A 24821-nucleotide genomic window follows, 5' to 3' on the forward strand; every position below is an offset into this window, starting at 1 on the left:
TTGCTTATTTGTTGTTTGCAACCCCATGGACTGTAGCCCGCCAGGCTCCTCTGTCTAAGGGATTTCCCAGGCGAGAAAACTGGAGTGGGTTGCCATTTTCTCCTCCAGGGGATCTTCCCGACCCAGGGATCAAACCTGCATCTCCTGCATTGGCAGGTGGGTTCCTTAACCACCAAGCCACCTGCGAAGCCCGAATTACTTGTTAGAATTATTTACCAGCGCTCCAGAAAAGGGAAGAAACTAGAGGGAACGGTGCATAACATAAATAAGTTTTGATGTAAATAGAAGAAAACCAGTGAAGGGAATTCTACACTGTGGTAAGAACAAAACAGAAACGAATAGTTGTCAAAAAATGAGAAGCATTCAGAGAAAGGCTAGTAGAAGCTGTTGAATAATAATGTTGCTTAGCCCCTAGTTTTGTCTAGAATTTGCTCTGTTGGCTAATAATGTATAGAGGCTTTTTTTTTTCTTTTTAATAACAACACATCTACAACATTTATATAGTGTTTCATAGGTTATCAAGCACAGCCATAGCCATGACCTCATTTAAGCAATGTGGTTAGTTAGCCAAGACAAGTACTAGTAGTTCCATTTTAGAGACAATGAAATCAAGGCACAGGGAATGACCTGTCCAGGTTCAAATAATCAGTGCATAGAGAGCTAAGATGGGAACTTGTATCTTTTGGTTCTAAGTCCAGTGTTCTTTCTCCTACACCAAATTGAGCAGGGACAGAGTTTCTGTTTCAGAGTCAGATGACCCAGGCTTGCACTCATCACTTTTGTTGCCAACTGTGTGACCTCAAGGCATGTTACTAATCTCTCTGAATCTCAGTTTCTCCATCTGTGAAAAAGACGGAATAATAATGCATACCTATAGGCTTGTGATGATTCCATCAGGTGAAGCAAGCAAAGCAAACAACTTACTGCCTGACACAAGACAGGTTCTCAATACATGGAGCTGGAAATACCTGGAAAAGATCCTTGTTATCCCTACTCCCCTTTCCCCTACATTCAGAGGTGAAATGATGAATCAGAGCAACTTTCCTGTTTATTCAATGATATTGCATCTTGACTTTAAATAATTCTTGAAACTAGCTTATGTGAAAATGTGTGTGGTTTGTGTGTGTGTATGTACCGATGTCTTTGGGTACACCTGTATATGTATACTCACAGGCAGGTGTACCCACAGGTGGGACCAGATATAGTGATAAAACATGGAGCATTTGACTGCTACAGATAACTAGAAACTGGACCGTCACCATAAATCTAACTCAACCGGGAGGGTCCTAGCTCTTGTGACTGAGCTCCAGAAGCACAGGCTTTGTACTCTCCAAATACCTGGATGGTACCTGGAGCTCCCAGCCTGATCACTTGGGAGGTTTCAGGCAACTCTCTTTAGCAGACACAGCGATAGACTCACAAAACTGCCTTTATTTTTGAGTATACTTTATTTACAATTATTTATTCTTTCTCAAAATCGATTTAGCCTTGATTAAAATCATAACATAAAATAATCTTCATTCTATGTGTTCCATACGGCACAGAATAATTTAGCACTTTATAAATATGTTTCATTGATGCACAAGTGGAGAAAGCACCCTTTGCAAAAGCAGTTACAATAACTTAGTTCAATTTTTCTATGGTAGCACTTTAAAAAATGACCATGAGATGGTGCTGTGCCCAAGTAGATTAAGCATGTTTTAAACAGATTTCTCTATGACACTTAATTCTTTTCTTTAAATGTGGAACAATCTACATTCAACTTACAGTAAAATAAGGTTGGTCACTCTACTTTAATATTGACTAGGAATGACTCTTTTAATCACAGATCCATAAATAAGTCAAGGACTGTTTCACTGGAGTAAGAGGTATGTTAAAAAGCCTTAGTGGATATTGTCTGGTGGTCCAATGGTTAGGTTTCCTGTGCTTTTGCTGCCAAGGGCGTGGGTCCAATTCCTGTTCTGGGAGCTAAGATCCTGCAAGCTGTGTGTTGGGGCCAAAAAAAAAAAAAAAAAAACAAACCACCCAAGACACCCACAAAACTTAGTAATCTGAAAGTCCCCAGACTTAACAAAGAACCCAAAATTACCATTTTATTTAGGCTCAATCAAGTATGTAAAAGGAACATTGCTTTCATCACCCTCATAGAATCGTGTTAGTCTTCCCACAAAATTAGGTCAACTTCCAGTTTATTTAAAGAGCTGACACCTCTGTTACATTTTAATCTGCTTTGACAGCAATGGAAGATCATAGAAACGTTAGAACATGAAATTCACATTTAAATTGACATCATACAAACATGCACACATGTGTATATACTAAATGTTTTCAGTAATGACTCTTGCTTTCCTCCATATAAATATATAAATATTGAATAAAGTGCATGGGAACATGTCTGTACAAGTATACAGATACATGTTTGTCTATATACACTTGAAGAGATAATTATGGAGAGAAAAACAGACACATTTGTAATATATATGTAGTCAAAAGACATATCAGGCAGTATTTATGTTCATTCTGACCAAGATTGAGTATATGGGTGTAGAATCTGTAGTCTTTACTATATAATGAGATGGGCAGAGTTATAAACTAAGGCAAAATACATTAGAGCAGAGACTTTTTAACCTTTGTATCAGTTAGTATGGTATAATCATTAAAATAGTTCAGTTCAAATGGAGCCTAGATATTAGCAGCTTACCATAAATTCTAGCTTTGAAAAAGACACCTTTCAATGTACTTAAAAGGACATAATTATTAATAGGACAGCCCTAAATACATTTCCAAATTACACAATGATATTTCCCACATTCTTTAGGTTTCAAACAGAGTATTTTTTCAAATGTCATAGAGCAGAAAACTATTTTTGACTCATACACAGGCTTCAGTATGGTAATAACATATTTAACATCTATTCCAATAAGAAAGTACAGTTTAACTTAGAGTAATGTAACATCAAGGTGAATTAACTGCTGTTCATCTCTGCCTCTTTAGCAAACTTTCCTACAAAATATTACATTACCACTTTTTTAGGGGTAGAGAGTCCAGTGTCAGTGAGTAATAAATGAGCTTGTTTTTAGGAAAGTGGAACAAAAATTTCGCTCAGTATTTGGTAGTCAGAGTTGGGGTCAAGGTTGAAGTGCATATTCCTAAATTAATTTGCTGATTTTGACCTTCAGTGGTATTTTTTTCCCTCCTTATTTGGTGGGTATTCATGGGCAAATGGTCAGGAAACTGACAAGATGATCCTCAGAGTGGAAACAAACCTCATCGGAGCCAGATGAGAAGGAAATAAATTGAACTGGTTCTCTAAATGTCTGTTAATTACTATTTTTGATAAGAACCATTGTCATTAGGTTAGTTTTCTTTAAAGGCAAAGATCTTGTTTTAATTATTTTTTAACTTTATACCTAGGGCATTTTTTCACACTTAGTGTGCACTCAATCACCCATTGTGAATCCAAAACTGAGCAGTTTTAGTAAATAACATACATGGATCTGAAAGCATTGGACGCCAACAGGAGGGTCACTGCATTTTACAGAGTTGTCCCAAGACTCCATGGACTGGCATGCTGCAGTCCATGGAGTCACAGAGTCGGACATGACTGGGCAACTGAACAAGACCCTACTGCAGTCAGTAGCCAAACAACCTGAGTTCGTGCCTCAATCCTGACAGTTACATCGATACTGCTTTACTGCTCAGAGGAGCGCATGCGCAATGCAATCATTAAAGGGCAAGATACCAAACACTTCTACTGTGCTGTTTAAGAGAAGCAATTTCTAGAAATGTATCGGTAATGTTTCATTATCCTTTTGATAGGTTTACCTAGTGGAGCAAACACTAAACAAGACCACATTGGAAGTTCAGAATAAAGCCCAAGTAGTAGAAGAGAAAGCAGCAATAGTTAACTACACAACATTTAAAATCTTGTTCACTTCTGAGAAGAAACAACTTGAAGTGCAGCAAATGCCAGCAGCTCTGTGAATATTTCAAAATGGCATCTATGAAAAAGCAGGAATGAAAAAGTTGTCAAGTGTTTCTTTTAAGTATCATAGCAATACAGATTTCATAACACTGTCCTTAGTGTCTTTTTGTCGTTGTCATTCAAAATATGTATCATGGCAAGTTTTACAGAGAATTTTTCTTTATGTAAGAGGCCATTATATGTAACCAATATTTCACTGTTTAGAGCTATTTTTATTTACAGCAAAAGGTACCCAACTCATGCCATCAACTGACATCATAGCAGCGAGGTTTACACTTGAAAATAGAAGATAATTTAGATTTATTTATGGCCTCATTGTAATTATACAATAAAAGCTAATTACTTTAAAGACACATCATTTACAATGTTAAAAATAATATCGTAAAGCTCACAGCTGAAATGCTGTCAGAATATTGTTGAAGTGCACGTTTTGTGGCATTGAACCCTGCTTTTCATTGACAGAATAAAATGAGGCATATAGATATTACTGTTGGTTCCACTAGACTGGCCTAATTTTCTCCAGTCTCCCAGTGTTTTTCCCCTCCCAGAGAGGGAAAACGGACTCCGGGTTGCCCTCCACGGTTGCTAAGGCAACCAGCCCATCAGACACAGCTAACCTTTTCGTTCACTGTGTTGCTACTGTCTGCAGGAGCATCTTCAGAATGCCCTTTTCCTAGAGCAACCATAGTGCAGTCATTATCTGTCGTCTTGCCATCTTTCTTCGAATTCTTTTTCGGTCCCATTTGGAGTTGACTGGACTTGTAGGCCAAGGCTGGGATAGTGTTCACTAAAATTAACTGCAATGGTTTTTTATTTTCCTTGTACTGACACTGAATATACCTGGAAAAGGCCGACCTATAGGTCTTATTGAACAGTGTATACACCAGTGGGTTGACTGCTGAGGAGAGGTAACCGATCCAAACGAACACGTTGAGCAGGGCTTCGATGACATCCCTGTTGCAGGACTCTTTGCAGATGACAGCCATTATGTTGGTGATGAAGAAGGGGCACCACATCACCACAAACAGGAAGAAGACGATGCCCAGCACCTTGCAAGCCTTCTGCTCGTTGCTGATGGACTGCATAGTTCTCCGGCCGTGGGCGCATGGCTCCCTGTGGATGGACCGCTGGAAGAGCTTCTCCGAAGACAGGGAGCTCTGAGGCAGGAAGCTGAAAGAAGCTAATTTGGTCCGTGTTCCAGGATCACTCACACACAAAGTGGCTTCTTTCTGGAGCGACTTGATGGTGAGAAAGTAGGTGATCACCATGATGGTTAAGGGAATGAAAAAGGCCACGAAAGAGCCAATCAGGACAAAGTTCTCATCCGCCAGTAAGCAACTCCCTTCCTTAAAGACTTTGGAATCGTCCTGGAGCCCAAAGACTGGGATTGGCATGGATATACCTGGAGATGGATGGAAAATGAGTCACGATTATTAAGGAAGTGAGTATATGAAGACAAGAGCATTACCACATAATGGTGGCTGTTAGAATAATTTTATATCAGCATTGTTTAAAAGCTTAACATATACTTTCAAGAGAATTAAAATTCCCTTGGACTTATCTGTTTCATTAAGTATACTTTATATAGTTCCTTATATTTATATTGTCCTACATAGACAATCCTTTACTTATAAAGAAATAGCAATAAATTAACTTTTCTTATGCTATGTTTTTCTGATTATAACATTATACTTACTGACTGAGACAAAGATATTTACTGAAGAAGAAACAGACCAAGAAAAAAAACAACGACCAATGATGCCACCACTCAGAGATAATCATCGTTAACAATTTGATAATGTTTATTTTAGATACACATACACACACTGTGCACACACATTTAAAAACAAACTCAGATTCTACTTCATGTACAATTCTATAACTCTGTTTTTCACTTTATGCATCATGAGCATGAGTTATACAAATAACTTCACAAAATTAAAAACAATGTATTTCTTTCTAGAAAATTAGGAAAATGAAAAAAAAAGTAACAAGGTACAAATAATAACATGTATTCTCGCCAGTCAGGGGCACCCATAATTTGCCTTTTCTGTAGTTTTAGTTTTCCATTTACATGCATATGTGTGCATATATATATATATATATATATATATATATATATATGCAGGCAATATTTTATGTATAGCTTTAAATCTCATTTAATGTTAAATCATAAAACTGCATCTATTTTTAATCATTTTTGAAAAATATGATTTTATAATGTGAATTTAAAGTAACTTTAACCTGTTTTGATTCTTTTTTTAAAAAAAAGATTTTTATTATGGAAAACTTCTGACATATACAAACACCACCACACAAAATCCAGCACAGTGAGCCTATCACCCGGTTTCAACAATGATCAGCTGGAGGCCAATCTTGTTTCACCCATATCCCCACCTGCTGCAACCCTCCCACGTTATTTTGAAACAAATCCAAGACATCCTATTGTTCAATCTGTAAATATTTTAGTGTGTGTTTATAAAAGCCATGCACTCTTAAAAATCCTGATATTATCATGATACCATTCCCATTCCTACCTAGAAATTTAAATATTTCTCTCTAATATTATTAAATACAGAGTTGGTATCCACATTCCTAATGTCCCATAAAAGTTATTATATATTTTTTATAATAATTTTGTAAGTAAAGCATTCAGAAGGGTGAGTTACAAACAAATTAGCAGCCACAGGCTTTTCTTATTGACACATATAAGTTTTGGGGACAGGATGAGCCAAATATATGGGAATTTGAGTCCACGGTCAAGTTGCCTTTTCACTCAAATTTGGGGAGCTTTTAGAGTTGTTAGGCTCAGGCAGAGGAAGGCACAGAGGGAATAAAGGCAACAGCTGGCCTCTAATCCAACTAGGTCCGTCTAGCCAAGGCTATGGTTTTCCCAGTGGCCATGTATGGATGTGAGAGTTGGACTGTGAAGAAAGCTGAGCACCGAAGAACTGATGCTTTTGAACTGTAGTGTTGGAGAAGACTCTTGAGAGTCCCTTGGACTGCAAGGAGATCCAACCAGTCCATCCTAAAGGAGATCAGTCCTGAATATTCATTGGTAGGACTGATTTTGAAGCTGAAACTCCAATACTTTGGCCACCTGATGTGAAGTGTTGACTCATTTGAAAAGACCTGGATGCTGGGAAAGACTGAGGGCAGGGGGAGAAGGGGATGACAGAGGATGAGCTGGTTGGATGGCATCACCGACTCAATGGAAATGGGTTTGGGTGGACTCTGGGAGTTGATGATGGACAGGGAGGGCTGGTGTGCTGCGGTTCATGGGGTCAGTAAGAGTTGGACATGACTGAGTGACTGAACTGAACTGAACTGAAAGTGGTCACAAACCAGCCAACAACAGTTTCATTCCCATGCCAGGAGCTACTGCTTGCTTGACTGTTGCTATCCACAGAAAACTTCCGTTGAGCTCATCTCCATCCAACCAGGGATCGGACTGTCCTAACCTCATGTCACCTCACACTGGCCATCCTTGCAAGGAGGGTACATCAGCTTGAGTTATTGTAATGCTGGACGCAAATCTTCCTCGGTGACCTTGGCCATTATGGTCACAGGCTGAACGGGCAGTATCTGTCACTTGTCTGTGCAAGGCCACCCCAGGATTCTTGGAAGGTGGAGATGAATGACATCAGAACTACTCTTAAGGACACTCGGTGTGCTTGATGACTCTTCATTTCCTTCATTCCTCTCTGTCCCTGGCCTGTTTCTGGGAACATGCTGTGGGCCAAGAAGAGATGAAAGAAATGTGGTTCCAACAGGAACATCCTCTGAGATTTTGGATACATACCAGTTTTGCTTATCCTTCAACAGACTTTTTTAGAAAAAAATACTTATTTTTAATTGGAGGATAACTGCTTTACAATATTGTCTTGGTCTCTGCCCATATATCAGCGTATATCAGCCATAGGTATACATATGTCCCCTCCCTCCTGAACCTCCGTCCCCCCTCCCACCCCACTGTACCCCTCCAGATCGCTACAGCACCGGCTTGAGCTCTCTGTGTCATACAGCAAATCCCCACTGGCAGCCTATTTTATGCGTGGCAATGTATGTGTTTCCACGCTACTCTCTCAGTTCGTGCCACCCTCTTTCCCTCACTGTGCCCACAAGTCTGTTCTCTAGGTCTGTGTCTCCATTGCTCCCCTGCAAGTTGAGATGTGGTTGCTAAGAAGAGTGTTTTGTTTTTCTAGGTGTTTGCACTAACCGTAGAAGGTGTTTCCTGTGTTAATCTACATGACCTTTGTTAGTGTGGTTGTTCACTACTTAGAATGGATGCAACCAACATGCTTCCATGGATGTGGTGAGGATAAAATGAACCAAAGATGCAGAGTACCTAGGGCAGTGTTCACTGCAGAGTAGATGTTCTGCCAATGGGATGTAAACACAAGAGCAGCCTTTTTCCAGGATTATTCAGATTAAATACATTCACTTGATTTTTCCCTAATTTTGTCATATTTTGCTTTGCTTGTATATTCTGGACATTAATGTATGAAAAAGTGAAAGCTGCTCAGTAGTGTCCGACTCTTTGTGACCAGTTGAACTATACAGTCCATGGAGTTCTCCAGGCTAGAATACTGGAGTGGGTAGCCTTTCCCTTCTCCAGTGGATCTCCCCAACCCAGGGGTTGAACCCAGGTCTCCAGCATTGCAGGCAGATTCTTTCCCAGCTGAGCCACCAGGGAAGCCCAAGACTACTGGAGAGGGTAACCTATCCCTTTTCCAGCAGATCTTCCCGACCCAGGAATCGAACCAGGGTCTTCTGCATTGTAGGTGGATTCTTTACCAACTGAGCTACCAGGGAAGCCCACTTTAATGTATAATGGATCTTAAATCAAAAGAAATTAAAAAGACTTTTGGCTATTGGCTCTATAGTTAATAAATAATGATGTAATTATTATCTTCTGCCAGGGTGACAAAGGGTCTCAATCAATTTTAATTTTGTCCAGCTAGAACTGTTGATTGCTTCTCTAATGTGATGAATTACAGCCATTACGATTTGTCATGATACACAGAAACAAAATACCAACCATCCAAAAAACGTGTATGATTTTGTTATTCAACTCTTAGCTGTGCATCTTCCTGATTAATATGGAGGAAGTTACCACCTTGAGAGCCTCTTGCCCTATTTGTTTGTGACCTGGTAATTTATATAAGTGGCAGTTCTCAATTAACCAGAATATAGGATTGCTTAAGAGACCAAATTCATCAATCATTTTCAATCATTTGGAATTCAGATGTGTGTCCTTGTTTGGGGAGAAGACATTTTATCTCTCTCTCTCTCTCTCTCATACACACACCCTTCCAGAATGGCCCAACTTTTGTGGTCAGGGAGGGAGAGGAATGATCATGGAAGCCGAGAGTCCTCCATTAGGTCTGGGGTGAAGAGCTACTGTAAAGTGGGTGGGGCAAGAGGCACAGGAAGGTCCTCAACTTGGGGGACCTTGGTTAGGAGGGACAGAATGAAGTGCTTGGGTCTTTAATGGCCGTTCCTCTTTGAATGTAACAAAAACACCTTGAATGCTCTCATATACCGTTCTTTTCAGTGCCTCACTCAGAGTAGATGGTAAACAGGGGTTTAGGGAGAGACTAACTATACAGTGAAAGTAATAGTCTGTAAAAGAGGGGGAGGAATTTTACGTCAAAGAAGCAGAACACTCAGAGGGACTTTGTGGACACAATAAGCAATTCAAAAATGCTCCTACCAGGAGAGCCAGAGATGCTGGCAGACAGCCAAGGCTGTGGTAGGAGCCATCTACAGCGCTTTAATTTTCTGGTTGCTTTGTTTGGTAATAGCTGCTTTTGAAGACCTGAGATCTCCTCTCACTTGAAATTTCTGCACATAAAGCATTTTCCTTTATGAACAGACAGACAGTAGTGCGAGCTACGCTGCATCTTAATATATTTTTCTGAGGAGTGGAAAACAACAAACGAAATTCAGTATCAGTATCAGATCCTCCTTGCACATTGCTTCTTTCTTTTTATAAAGACTAAGACAGTGAAGTGAATAGGAACCTTAGACACCCAGGAACATGAAGGCTTCAGTTGGTGATCTTTCTTTTAGGGTAACCCTGTTTAGAATTTGCCTATAAAGTTTGCCCCTCTGGTTAACAGCTTACCACAGTCAGGGTGAATGGCCTTAACTCTGCAGCACTGACTGTGAAAAGCAAACTTTATTCTCAGTCCTAGATTTTTACACTTTAATATCTTGGGACTGAAGGTATTTCTGAGACAGTGTTTCTGTGTGAAAGAAGAAGCAGAGATTCTCTGATAGGGAGCCAGTGGGAATCCCCAGGACCTCAAAGACCAAATTTTGCTTCATAGGTTTCTTTTTCCTGAAACTACTACTCTTCCTTTGCATTTTAATACATGAGTTTTGTTTTTTTTTTAAGTAATAGGAATGGATTTACCTGCAGTTTGAGAGAAAGCACCATGCATGGTAACTGCAGGCTACTCATCATACCGTACGGAGAGATAGGTTGAATATATAGGCCAACTGGGGCTGGGACTTACCATCCTTCTGGTACTGAGCTTCTAATATAGCTCTGAGTCTGCCCAAGAGTTGCTGAATTCCTTGTAAATCGGTGGTCTGCTAACGAGGCAGATGTACATAACAGGGAAAGCCAGATATGCATGTCAGTTACCCAGGAAATTGTATGTTTCTTCTTAGATAAATTCTGAATTTCTCAGTTTTTCCCTAAATAATCTTATTTATTTAATTATTTTTGGCTGTGCTTGGTCTTAACTGCTGCTTGGGCTTTCTCTAGTTGCAACGTGCAGGGGCTGCTCTCTAGTCGCGCAGTACACGAGTGCATTGCGGTCGCTTCTCTTCGCCATCGGCGGAGCGCAGGCTCTGAGGCTCCCGGGCTTCCGTAGGTGCAGCACGTGGACTCAGTAACTGTGGCTCCTGGGCTCTAGAGCACAGGTTCAATGGTTGGGGCACGTGAGCTTAGTTGCTCCACAGCACATAGGATGCTCACAGGTCAGGGATAGAACCCATGTCTCCTGCGCTGGCAGGCAGATTCCTTGCCATTGAGCCACCAGAGAAAGTGAAAGTGAAGTCGCTCAGTCGTGTCCGACTCTGCGACCCCATGGACTGTAGCCTACCAGGCTCCTCTGTCCATGGGGTTTTCTAGGCAATAGTACTGGAGTGGATTGCCATTTCCTTCGCCAGGGGATCTTCCCAACCCAGGGATCGAACCCAGGTCTCCTGCATTGTAGACAGACGCTTTACCGTCTGAGCCACCAGGGAAGTCCTGAGCCAGCAGGGAAGCCCGCTGCATATCTCTATTAATAAACTGTAGCTTTTCAAAGTAGTTTTACAGTTATTCATTTACTCTGAATTGATTTTATTTTTACAGAATTGTAAAAATGTTATCCACACTGCCCTATAGTCAGATAAACATTTCACTTTATAGAAACACTGAGGTTTAGCAAGCTTAGGTCATTTGTTTAGAATCACACAGCAATTTAGGGGCAAAATCAAGACCCGTCTTAGGTTTTTCAGTTCTTATGGTTGATTTTTTTTTTACCTGCTTATTTGTTCCTTTTATGGTAGTTATAACAGTCTATGACTTTATCAGAGGTCCTTAACATTGGTTGTAGGAACACGGTGATAGCCCTAAAATTTGCAAAATTTATGTATATGTACATTGTTTTAGAGAAGATAGAGCCTTCATCAGATTATCAGAAACGTTCTTGCTCCCAAGGCTGTTAATAAGCCCTGAATTTTATCAGTGCCCTACCTACAGAATACACACACACACAATCCCCAATGATCCTCTGTATCTTGATGCTTTCTTTTTCATTCTTTACTCTCAAAGTTGAAACTTTCTCTAGTGAGACATTATCTTTGAGGCCAGACATTTTAAAACTGACATCCTTATAATCAACACCTCGTTTCTTTTTTATATTGCAGTTATTCTCAACCTTGCGTGCATATTAATATTACCCAGGGAGCTTTTGAAAATTTCATCGCCTGGGCTCCATTCCCAGAAGTTCTGATGTTAGCACTTTGAACAATACTAATGCTCAGGTCCTGCCGGGATATTATTATTAAAACAAAAGAACACCTAGCTGATCTTAATCTACAACCGGTGTCAAGAACCCATGATGTATAGGATTAAAAGTGCAGTAAAAAGTGTGGATTGTGAAATAAAACCAAATCAAGTAAAATTTTACAATTCTGCCCTTTGCCTTCATTAAATAAATCTATTAATTTTCCAACTGACTCAGGCCAACTTCCTGCTGCAAACAGCAAGGCAACGTAGAGAATTGATGGAGAGTAGTAGTTAATTGGGGGAGAAAAATGTTGAGTGAGGTTATTATGTGAAGCCCCAAATCTTTGTTGCAATTCTTTAACTATTATGACTAAATGTCCGAAAAGTCTTTCAAGCTTGTATTCTGCCCCAGTCCATATACGATTCTTGGAAGGAATGCTCCAAGTCTGCCTGCGGTCCATGCAGCTGTGCACTCACCGCCCAAGCTGGTGCCCTTGGTTCCCTGTCCTTGCTTCCTAGAAAGGTGACCTCCTGCTCTTCTGACCCTCATTCCTTTCCCATTGTGTTTATAGCCGAGAAGTTGTGCTTTTTTAAATTTAATTTTTATTTTATGTTGGTGTACAGTTGATTCAGGGCTTCCCAGGTGGTTCAGTGGTCAAGTATCTTCCTGCCAATGCAAGAGATGCGGGTACGATCCCTGGGTTGGGAAGATCCTCTGGAGCTGGAAATGGCAACCCACTGCAGTATTCTTACCTGGGAAGAAATCCCATGGACAGAGGGGCCTGGTGGGCTACAGTTCATCTGGTTGCAAAGAGTCAGACACAACTGGGCAGCTAAACAGCCCCAACACAGTAACTAAGTATACAGCTAAAGGGCTTTGGCTCTGCATATTCCTATATCCATTCATTTTCAGATTCTCTTCCTGTGTAGGTTACTGCAGAATATGGAGTAGGGTCCCTGTGCTGTACAGCGGGTCCTTATTGATTATCTGTTCTATATAATAGTGTATATATAGTAGTGTATATATGTTAATCCCAAACTCTTGATTTACCCCCCACCCTCACCCTCAATGAAGTTGTGCTTTTAACGTGACCATCTTGCACGGAAAGGTCAAGGGACTGCATTCTGACTTGTTGAAGGTGTGTTTTCAGCCATGGACAGGACACCTGGAAGTCCATCCAGGTGCCTCATCCCAGGCGGATCAGTGTCTATCCACCACCTTCATCACCTGACCATATGTCATGAAGCCCAGATAGAATCTGAGTGATATGATGGAATTAAAAAAAAATGATCAGAGTCTCATTTTCTTGTTGGAATACAACAGAGAAACTTTTCAAATTCTTTCACTCAACTTGTCATCTGTATTGATAATAAGTGGACATCACACTATCCATCAACAGAAAAATGTCCTTTTCTAGACCATATATTTAGCCATGTGCTCAAAAGCAAAGGTTTATTTACAAAATTTCATCTCTGCCCAACATACATCTTCGAAGAACTATATCTTTTCTTCCATGTGTTTAAAAAGGGATAGAGTTTTGGGGTGATTCCTTCTGAAAGCCTGAAGAATGAATTTCACATGTGACAGCTCATTTCAGGGCCTCTGGGCTTGGAAGGCGTGTGCAGAAACAGTGTCCCTAATGCTTGAGTCCACGCTATAAGATCTCTGTGATCTGGTCTTAATGTCATTATTCACCTTTCTCGATTCTGACACAGCCATGTGGTGTTCTCTGTCTTCTTTATGTCATATCTTGAACTGTTCAGGAGGATATTACATATGGCTTGAAAAAGGAAGAGAGTTCCAGAAAACATCTATTTCTACTTTATTGACTATGCCAAAGCCTTTGACTGTGTGGATCACAATAAACTGTGGAAAATTCTGAAAGAGAGAGGAATACCAGACCGCCTGACCAGCCCCTTGAGAAACCTGTATGCAGGTCAGGAAGCAACAGTTAGAACTGGACATGGAACAACAGACTGGTTCCAAATAGGAAAAGGAGTACGTCAAGGCTGTATATTGTCATCGTGCTTATTTAACTTATATGCAGAGAACATCATGAGAAACGCTGGGCTGGAAGAAACACAAGCTAGAATCAAGATTGCTGGGAGAAATATCAATAACCTCACATACGCAGATGACACAACCCTTATGGCAGAAACTGAAGAGGAACTAAACAGCCTCTTGATGGAAGTGAAAGAGGAGAGTCAAAAAGTTGGCTTAAAGCTCAACATTCAGAAAACTAAGATCATGGCATCTGGTCCCATCACTTGATGGGAAATAGATGGGGAAACAGTGGAAACAGTGTCAGACTTTATTTTTGGGGGCTCCAAAATCACTGCAGATGGTGATTGCAGCCATGAAATTAAAAGATGCTTACTCCTTGGAAGAAAAGTTATGACCAACCTAGATAGCATATAAAAAAGCAGAGATATTACTTTGCCAATGAAGGTCCGTCTAGTCAAGGCTATGGCTTTTCCAGTGGTCATGTATGGATTGTGAGAGTTGGACTGTGAAGAAAGCTGAGCACCCAAGAATTAATGCTTTTGAACTCTGGTGCTGGAGAAGACTCTTGCAAGTCCTTGGACTGCAAAGAGATCCAACCAGTCCATTCTAAAGGAGACCAGTCCTGGGTGTTCATTGGAAGGAATGATGCTGAAGCTGAAACTCCAATACTTTGGCCACCTCATGCGAAGAGTTGACTCATTGCAAAAGACTCTGATGTTGGGAGGGATTGGGGGCAGGAGAAGAAGGGGATGACAGAGGATGAGATGGCTGGATGGCATCACCCACTCGATGCACATGAGTTTGGGTGAACTCCGGGAGTTGGTGATGGACAGGGAGGCCTGGTGTGCTGCGATTCGTGGGGTCGCAATGAGTCGGACACGACTGAGCGACTGCACTGAACTGAACTGAACTGACTCTTCAGCTGGTGGATCTGCCTGCTCCCAGCTGTGTCTTCTTCCAGTGGTGTACTTGGGGCATGGCGGTGTCCTGCTGCTGGAGCAAGGGTCCCATTCTGTGTACCTGCAGCACCTTGGAGGGTTACCTATTAATCCAAGCTCAACTTGTGGAAACACAGAAGTGCGTAACAGGAGAGACTCCTGAGGGCACAGGCCTTGGAAAGAAGCACATTGTAGGAGAGAAATACTGAGAATATCTGGGGATGCACCTCAGGGGAAGGAAGATGCTCTGTACGCAGAATCTGGAAGGTACAGTCTCACTTCTCCATTTTGCCCCAGATCAGTTACAATGCCACTCTCTCCCCTGAAATGCTCTGCCAGCTCCTAGGGGGGCTCCAGAATTTCTCTGTAGCAAGGATCTGGGGTGGCAGCTGGCTGGGTGTGTGGAGCAAGGCAACTTGTCTTGTGGCTACATTTGTTTTCACTTTGACTGCATGATGATTTGGGGGTGATCTGGGGGCTATAGACGGAGATCATGTTCCCAGACCATAGTCCACATTTCTTTTAAGACATATCTCATGACATCACTTAAGACACCCCTGGTATGAAGCCTTCCCCCAATTGTTTTTCTCTAAAATAAGAGCCTTTTTCCTTTATAGACCTTTATGTGAGTGTGCGTGCTCAGTTGCTTCAGCTGCGTCTGAATCTTTGCTATCCCATGGACTGCAGCCCACCAGGCTACTCTGTCCCTGGGATTCTCCAGGCAAGAACACTGGCGTGGGCTGCTGTGCCCTCCTCCAGGGGATCTTCCCAGCCCAGGGACCGGACCCAGGTCTCTGCATCTCCTGCATTGCTATAGACCTTCATCACCTCCATAAATCATGTATATTGAGCTCACCCACGCTTCTAATGCCTTAGAATTTTTCTCTAGAATTGCCATTTCAACCACGAGATGATAATCTCATTATGATAATCGGTTATGTGACATCAATTATTTTACTCATTGCAGGTTCCTCCAGCAGCTAATGCAGCGCTGCTCATCCTTGGGTCTGGGCAAATGCTTGTGGGGCTGATTGAATGAATGAGTGGAAAGAGGAGAAAAGATGAGGGATTACAAAGGTAAATTATAATAATAATTCTTAGAGACATAACTTGAATTTACTGGATTATTTCATAATGTTATCCTTCATTTTTGTCAGAAAAACACAATAAATGAGTTTGCCAGTTAGCCACCTAGGGCAGAGAGAGGGAAATCAGATAATTATGGGGTCCTTAACTTGTATACCTGCGGAGAAAACTACATAGAGGATTAACCAGCACATGAGCTGACCATCTGAACAGCTGTGATCACAGGGAAAAGACGCTGTGAAATGCAGTGTCCCAGGGAGAATCAGGAGACCTGGGTTTCTTCCTGTCTGTTCTGATTCAGTACCTGGATCTAGGGTGATTGTTTTTATCAAAGTTCTCCTTCAGGTAAATTACACAGGTACATATGAGGAAACCAGAGCACAAGACGGTGCAGAAAACACAGAACAAGGCATCACAAGACACAGGTTTGCATCCCGACTCTGTCGGTCACTAGCTGGGTGACCTCAGACTGCTTAATTGTGACGCCTCTCTCTGTAAGGTGGAGATAAGAAAAAGAGGCCTTTCCTGACTTACCTATAGGGCCTTGGTGAGAAAACAAGGTCCTGTGTCTGAATTATCTTCTAAACTTTTAAGATAGCAGTTATTATAATGTCCTTGACATTGTGCTTGAGTATGCCAAGCTTGACTCATTATACTCTGAGTATACCACAGAAGACCTTTGAGAACCTTTGTGAAGCCTAAGATCTTGCGGGGAAAACAAAATAGACACAGGTGATTTAGAAAGACAGCAGTGCAATATTTAAAATGGATAACCCACAAAGTCCTACTGTATAGCACACGGAACTCTACTCAATGTTATGTGGCAGCCTGGATGGGAGAAACCTTTCCCTTCTCCAGGGGATCTTCCCAACCCAGGGATCAAACCCAGGTCTCCCGCATTGCAGGTGGATTCTTTACCAACTGAGCCACAGGGGAAGCCCAAGGATACTGGGGTGGGTGACCAATCCTTTCTCCAGCGGATCTTCCTGACCCAGGAATCGAACTGGGGTCTCCTGCATTGCAGGCGGATTCTTTGCCAACTGAGCTATCCGGGGAGCCTTTAGAAAGACAGCAGTGCAATATTTAAAATGGATAAGCCACAAAGTCCTACAGTATAGCACACTGAACTCTGCTCAATGGTATGTGGCAGCCTGGATGGGAGGGCTGTCTGGGTGAGAATGGATACATGTATCTGTATGACTGAGCTCCTTTGCTATCCACTTGAAACTGTCACAATATTGTTATTTGGCTATGTGTATGCACTCAGTAGAGTGTCCGACGCTACAGCTCCATGAACCATAGCCTGCCAGGCTCCTATGTCTGTGGAATTTTCCAGGCAAGAATACCTGAGGTTATTTGGGTATAATCCAATTAAAATAAAAAGCTAAAAAAATAAAATTAAATGAATAAATAAGAAGATAGCAGTGCAGGATGGAATGAGACCAGGAGGCGAAGCAGGTGATGTGGATGAACACTCCTCCGCACTGTCAGAATGTGAGGGTCGTTGTGGGTCAGTGTCTCTGGGAAAGAGTTGTGTAGGAGACTATGTGATTCAGCTGGGTTTTGTGGGTGAACAGACTCTGCACAGGGGTCAAGTCCAAAGGTAGAGGGGCAGGTATCCTATTGCTGAACACACAGGGCTGTAGTACACCTGCCAGGGAGCACTGGCCGGGGCTGAGTTCAGTTGTGTTTGGCATGCAACTGTGAACTCAGGAGCAAGGGCACGTGCCTGTCAGCGACAAGAAGCAGTTCCTCTCTCTGTGATAGCAACCTATGTTAGTCATTCATCCAGTGATCAAATATTAATTGAACATACAGAGAACTAGGTACTTTAGGAACTGACAGGAAGAAGGTGCTTACGTCTATAATCACTACGATTCAAGACTTTTGCCTGTCATTCACGAACTCATCAATCCAAATCAAGACTAGGGAGGAAGAGCATACAGAGGATAAGCAGAAAATCTAGGTTTAGCCCTGGCATCAAATTGTTAAAATGCAGTTAAGGTAAATCTTGATATTTTTTTAAGGCAGGTATAATGCAGGATGGTGGGCTTCCCAGGTAGATCAGTGGTAAAGAATCCGCCTGCCAACACGGGAAATGCAGGTTTGATCCCTGGGTCGGGAAGATTCCCTGGAGAAGGAAATGGCAACCCCCTCCAATATTCTTGCCTGGAAAATCCCATGGACAGAGGAGTCTGGTGGGCTATAGTCCATGGGGTCACAAAAGAGTCAGACACCACTTTGCTACTTAACAACAACAATGCAGGATGGCACTTCGTAAGTATTTCGGTCTCAAGACTCTTTCACGCACTGAAAAATTATCAGGGACTCCAAAGAGTTTTTGTTTCTGTGGGTTATATCTATAAATACTTGTTGTGTTAGAAAAGAAAGCTGAGAACACTTACAATAATAATTTACCAATCCATTTAAAAACAAAACTAATAACCCATTACGTATTAACATAAATAACATTTTTATGAAAAATAATTATGTTTTCCAGAATGCAACAGTGAGAAGAATGGCTCTGTTTTGCCGTTTTGGAAATTTCTTTTATGTCTGACTTAATGGACGACAGCTGGATTCTCACACATGCTTCTTCTTCAGCCTGTTACATCACATGCCACGTATCCTCTGGAAAATTCCACTGCACCCTCATAAAACAATGAAAGGGAAAAAAGAAAATGACACCTTATTTCCCCCAATTTATCAAGATATATGACATATACCACTGTGTAAGTTTAAGGTATATAATATGATGGTTTGATACACATACACTTTGCAAAATGTTTGCCACAATAAGGTTGGTTAACATATCCTTTCTCTCAGAAAACTACCATTCTGTTGTTGGTACAGTGAGAACACTGAAGCGCTGTGCTCTTAGTAACTTTCAAATGTACAATATGGTATTGTTAGCTACAGTCACCATGCTGTACCTTAGATCCCCAGAACTTATTCATCTTGTAACTGGAAGTTTACATTCTCATTTCCCCCAACCCTCAGTCCCTGGCAACCATCACTCTGATCTGTTTGTAAAAGTTCAATTTTCAAGATTCTACATACAAGTGGGGTCATACAGTATTTGCCTTTCTCTGCCAGACATTCACTTAGCATAATGCCTTCAAGGTCCATCCATGTTGCCACAGAAGGCAGGGTTTCATCCTTTTTAATGGCTGAGCGATATTCCCTCTATATCTATACACACCGCATTTTCTTATCCATTCATCAGTGGGCCCTTAGGTGTTTCCATTTCTTGGCTGTTGTGAATAACGCTGCAAACAATGTTGGGGAGGTGGTATAGACATCTCTTCAGGACAGTGATCTTATTTCCTTTGGATATGATGATAACAATGTTGATGACAATGATGATGTTGGTGATGATAATAGTATTAGCATGCTAGACTTCCTGAAAGTGTCCCAGACATCCCTGGAATCCACACTGAAAACCACTGATGGAGAAGAAAAAGCCACCAGCTTCAACTCAGAAAACTCAAGTTTGGATCCCCTGTGACCTTAAGCAAACCACTTAATCCATCTGAGCTTTTTCTTCCATAAAATGGGGGATTGTTTAATAGTATCCCCGTTAAAGAATTCTCATGAGGACTATAAATGAGAATTGCTCTACTGTTGGTATAGTAAATATTAGGTCTTAACTTGTTAAGTCTTATTCTGTCTAGCAGACAGAAATAACAGAGAAAAATGTTCAACAGCCTTTCTTAACATGCAGAGTCCTTCATTCTATGTGAAAATCTCTGCTGTGGTTGAAACCACCAAAGTTTCATTGCAGATTTGCCTGGTATGATGAGGAAACTTCTATTTTCCGTGTCCACTAAGTATCAGAGCTTCCTGCTTCATCAATGTCACGTCTCTACCAGGGACTCAATTCTGCTACCACTGGGAACCTGACGCCTCAGCTACCTCCATGCTGGCAAAGACATTCTGTTTTTTTTTTTTACTTTGCTCTTTTCCATATCACAGTTTTGACAAATGCTGCTCTTTGGAGGAACCTGGGCCATGAGCCAATGTCTGACCAGCAAGGAAGGCTGGGAATTTGAGTTCTGCCTCTTGGGAATGTCTCCAAATACAGAAAGGTTTGTTGGAAGACATGGCCAGCTATGACTATGCCAGATACCCATCTCACCAGACCTAGCTATGCTACGATTTGCAGCTGTTATCACTGGGCTAGGGGCAGGGAAATGCCTTTTTCAAAGATGACAGACAGTGCTGGAATTCTCGGCCTTTTGCTACTTTCCTCTTCTTCCTGCGATTGTCCTCTTTCTTTATCATCCCTGCAGTCAGCACATGGTCAAATATTTAATACATAGATCAGTCTGGAAATTACATACTAATAGGTGTAAACTTGAATTCGTAGGGCACTGGTGTAGTCATATAACTGCGTTCTGTGTTGGAGTATAAGAGGATGGCAGAGTAGTGCTTGGTAAGCTGAACAGTGTCTAAGGACAATCAGGTTCAATTAAGAAAAAAACACATTGTGCAAGCCAAACAAAACATCTGTACGCCAGACCAATTTTTCATTATTCAATTAGCTTGGCATTGGTTTGGAGGTTTAAAAAGGTTTTTTTTTTTTTTTTTTTTGCATTGTGTATTTGCCCTGCCCCCATAGCTGCTGGTGTAACTAAACTGCATCTCCTGTTGGTGGAAAAAAAAAAAAAAAATTAAAGTGCTTTTAAGTGGATTCTTCTTTACTCACATCTCTTATAGGTTTCTCATCTTGCCATGTTCTTGGGGTCATTGTCCTTGTACTGATAAACTGACATTGTTTCTACCGGAAGGCTCAAACACATTTTAATTTGGTTCTTAAGTCCTGTGATCAAGCAGGGTCTTTCTCAGCATGGGTGGCAGACACACTCCCCTTGGACACAGATCAATGCAATAGCCACACAGATAGGTAAACTCTTGTTCTGACAGTGTCCCTGGAGGAGGGGGACACGGAAAGTCACCAACCAGTGACCCCCTTTTCTAACTTAAGCTACCCTTCTGTATCTCCCTCCTGTCTTAGCCACTCTCTCCTTGAACTGCTAGGTTTGTAGAGCTTTGTAGCTTCCCAGTCTTTTATCAAAAACTCATCAGAGAAGATCCCCTGGACGAGGAAATGACCATCCACTTCAGTATTCTTGCCTGGGAAATCCCAAGGACAGAGTAGCCTGGTGGGCTATGGTCCACAGCATCACAAAGAGTTAGACATGACTGAAGTGACTGAGCACGCACGCACGCACTGGTTGGCCAAGACCTCTAAACTTCCCATCCGGTTTAAGGAAGCCTGAGATGAAGAACTTTGGGTTTTGATTTCTCCCAGACTGTATTTTCAGTGAGTGATAATAAAATTGCTACTCAGTAAGATTTCATTTATTCTAACTTCTACAAAGTTATGTTGTTGTTCAATCGCTAAGTCGTGTCCAACTCTTTGCAACCCCATGGACTACAACATGCCAGGCTTCCCTATCCTTCTGCTGCTGCTGCTGCTAAGTTGCTTCAGTTGTGTCCGACTCTGTGCAACCCCAGAGATGGCAGCCCACCAGGCTCCCCCGTCCCTGGGATTCTCCAGGCAAGAACACTGGAGTGGCTTGCCACTTCCTTCTCCAATGCATGAAAGTGAGAAGTGAAAGTGAAGTCGCTCAGTCGTGTCTGACTCTTCATGACCCCATGGACTGCAGCCTTCCAGGCTCCTCTGTCCATGGGATTTTCCAGGCAAGAGTACTGGAGTGGAATGCCATTGCCTTCTCCGTTCCCTATCCTTCACTATCTCCCAAAGTTTGCTCAGTCTCATGTCCATTGTGTTGAAGATGCCATCCAACCATCTCATCCTCTGTCGCCCCCTTCTCCTCCTGCCTTCAATCGCTCGCAGCATCAGGGTCTTTTCCAATGAATTGGCTCTTTGCATCAGGTAACCAAAGTATTGGAGCTTCAGCTTCAGCATCAGTCCTTCTAGTGAATATTCGGGGGTTGATTTCCTTTAGGATTGACTGGTTTGATCTCCTTGCTGTCCAAGGGATTCTCAAGAGTCCACACCACAGTTTGAAAGCATCAGTTCTTTGGCATTAAGCTGTCTTTATGGTCCAAGAAGTTAATTTGCCAGTTACATGTTAAAATTGAAACTCTTAGAATAAGTCAGACCAGAAGAACACTCTCATATAGATAACTTCTATACCTTGGAAACAGGGACTTCTGAAAAATTCCTCAGTTGTCCTCTTAGGTTTGGGCTTCCCTGATAGCTCAGTTGGTAAAGAATCTGCCTGTGATGCAGGAGACCCTGGTTTGATTCCTGGGTCAGGAAGATCCCCTGGAGAACGGAAAGGCTACCCATTCTAGTATTCTGGCCTGGAGAATTCCATGGATAGTCCATGGGGCAGTAAAGAGTCGAACAAGACTGAGTGACTTTCATTTTCCCTTTTCCACTTAGTTTTTAAGGGTAGGATGGTTTTAGACTAAGGGGGAGAGAGACCCTCTTACAACCTTTTGGGCATGTTGAGTAGTGGTGGATATGGCCAAGTAAACTGTGAACTTCTTGATTATATGCTCACTGCTTTTCTAAACTTTGTGATAGTAGCAGAGACATGGTTTAACAAATTCCAGTCCACTAAAGTTTTGCACTGAAACATTTTGTGGGGGACAGAATAATGATGCCCTGAAATACTCACATCTAACTTCTGGAACCTGAATATGTTGTTTCACAGCGAAAGGGAGCTAAGGTTGCAGGTGAGCATTAAGGATGCCAGTCAGCTGACCTTCAGCCAGGGCGAGAATCCCAGTTCATTCAGGTGGCCTCACTGTAATCACAGGAGACTTTAAAGTGGAAGAGAGAGGGGGAGGGTCAGATCAGAGCGACCAGGTCTTTGGAGAAGGCAGCCATTGGCCTCTAGAAGCTGGAAGGGGCGAGGTGATACTTTGTCCCTGAGCTCCCTGAAGGAATGTGGCCCTGCTGATGCCTTAACTCCGTCCGGTAAGGCCTATTTTAGACTTCTACCTGAAACTGGAAGTAATACATTCATGTGTTTCTTAAAAAATCTGACCAAACTGTTGCTCAGTTGTGACAATTGTTACTGCAGCCCCAGAAAAGGATACACATTGCTTGCAGCGGTTCCTGCTCGTACACTTGGGTATTGCTGTACTCGGCACATTCGGGGAGACGGTCAGTGGGTTGGGGGGGCGGAGCTCTCCAGGTCATGGGCACAGCCCTGGCTTGCGCACAGCCCTCCCTGCCCTCACTGTTTCAATGGCATTGCTTTTGTGCATTTGGAGTGGGATTCACCTGATGAATCCTTCAAAACTTCATGAGTTTTGATGCTCATCTAGGCTCCTGTGTTAATTTTTAAACTCTCCTGTGAGGAAGCAAACTATTCCAGAATATGAAAAGCGGCATTGCTTTTCACCTTTATTTATGCTGTGAAAGTGCCATTCACAGCTGTGGTCATGTGGGGGCTGGGGGGAAATAAATAGGCGGGAGGCTGGGCTTGGGAAGCAGTGCCTTCCGTCCTTGGTCCTTCCTCTTCCTCAGACAAGCCATGGATGTGATGGATTTTGTTCTCCCATAAACAGTGACAACAACTTTGTCAAGTTCTTCCAATCCTTTTGATCTTTGAATTGAAAGTGTGGGTTTAATTTAGGGGAAAACTAGTATCTTAAGTTGTGCTATTAACTATGTCAAATTATCCCAATATGAACATGTTACATATGTTTTTAACTAGTCGTCTTATTTTCTCATAAGAGTGTAAGACTTTTTAATTTTTTTTATAAAGTTCTTGAGGATTCTTATGTTACCGCTTTTTTTTTTTTGGCCCATATCCATCTGCGTGGTTGCTGCTGTTCCTTTGTACGCTGTGTTACCTCTGAATTATTGAGTAAAGGTTGGGGGATGCATTCCCTTTATCGAATTGCTTCTCATAGGCCGAAGTATCTTCTGTTTGAGTTTGTGCCGCAGCTATGGGGACACCAGGAGAAGGGGTTACACAGCTCACGCCCTAGCCCATATGCCTCCTGGTGATTTTGGTTGGGAAGGAAGAAGGACTTTAGTGCAGACAATCTCTAGCATTAAAATGTGCGCCCAAATTTCCTGTTTGTCCATAACCTGCCTGGATGCCTCTGTGAGCACCTGCGTGGGCTGCTGATGTAGCCCTCCCCTGGCCCTCGGGCTGGGAGGAGCAGGAGGAGAGAGAGCTCAGGGACCAGATCCCCTGCTTCCCCCATGCTCTCGTTCAGTGTTCTCGACCTTGGGGTACGTTAAAAACATCTCAGAGCTTTAAGATACTAACACCTGGGCCGAGCCCACCGTCTGACCTTGAGCCCTAGGTGAGGCCCAGGACAGAAGATTTTAAAACCCCACAGGTGATTCTCATGTGCTGTGGAGGCCAAGCTCTGCAGCCCCAGCCCTGGCTGGCCTGAACAAGCCCACTGGCTGGAGAAGGTGCCGGCGGAGGTTGCGGTTTCTTTGCTTTGCCTGGTCACCAGGGAAAGCAGCCTCTGCCCAGGGTGGTGGGGAGACCCTAAGGGGGCCCTCCACCCCGTCTGTGGCTCTCACTGCTTTCCTCTCTAGATCACGTGTCTCCCATGCATGGACCTGATAACCTGTTTTCCTAGAGGTTTGCTGTAGCTTTTATGCTAGTCCTCAGAGTCATTAATAACCTTCTTCTGCTAGGCTGGGAAGAGATAGTCTCCAGTTCCATAGGGTCTGCCTTTGTAACAGCGCCCTGAGGCTCTTCTTTACTTTTACATCTGGAAGAATAAAGGGGAGCCAGCCTGAGAGACTAAGCTAGATGGGTTGTGGTCAACGGCACGACGTGC

The 24821-nt window shown here is 42.3% G+C and overlaps 1 protein-coding gene across 1 annotated transcript in view; it reads right to left on the reverse strand.

Moving 5' to 3' along the window:
- Window positions 1-1429: 1429 nt before the first annotated feature.
- Window positions 1430-24821, reverse strand: part of HTR2A (5-hydroxytryptamine receptor 2A) — a 64722-nt gene continuing 41330 nt past the window's right edge. The window contains exon 4 of the mRNA XM_004012066.6: window positions 1430-5387. Within this exon, the coding sequence (XP_004012115.1) occupies window positions 4588-5387 (800 nt within the window). The 3' untranslated portion in view covers window positions 1430-4587. The remainder of the gene's footprint in view (window positions 5388-24821) is intronic.

This window comes from Ovis aries, chromosome 10 (assembly GCF_016772045.2).
Source record: "Ovis aries strain OAR_USU_Benz2616 breed Rambouillet chromosome 10, ARS-UI_Ramb_v3.0, whole genome shotgun sequence".
NCBI lineage: Eukaryota > Metazoa > Chordata > Mammalia > Artiodactyla > Bovidae > Ovis > Ovis aries.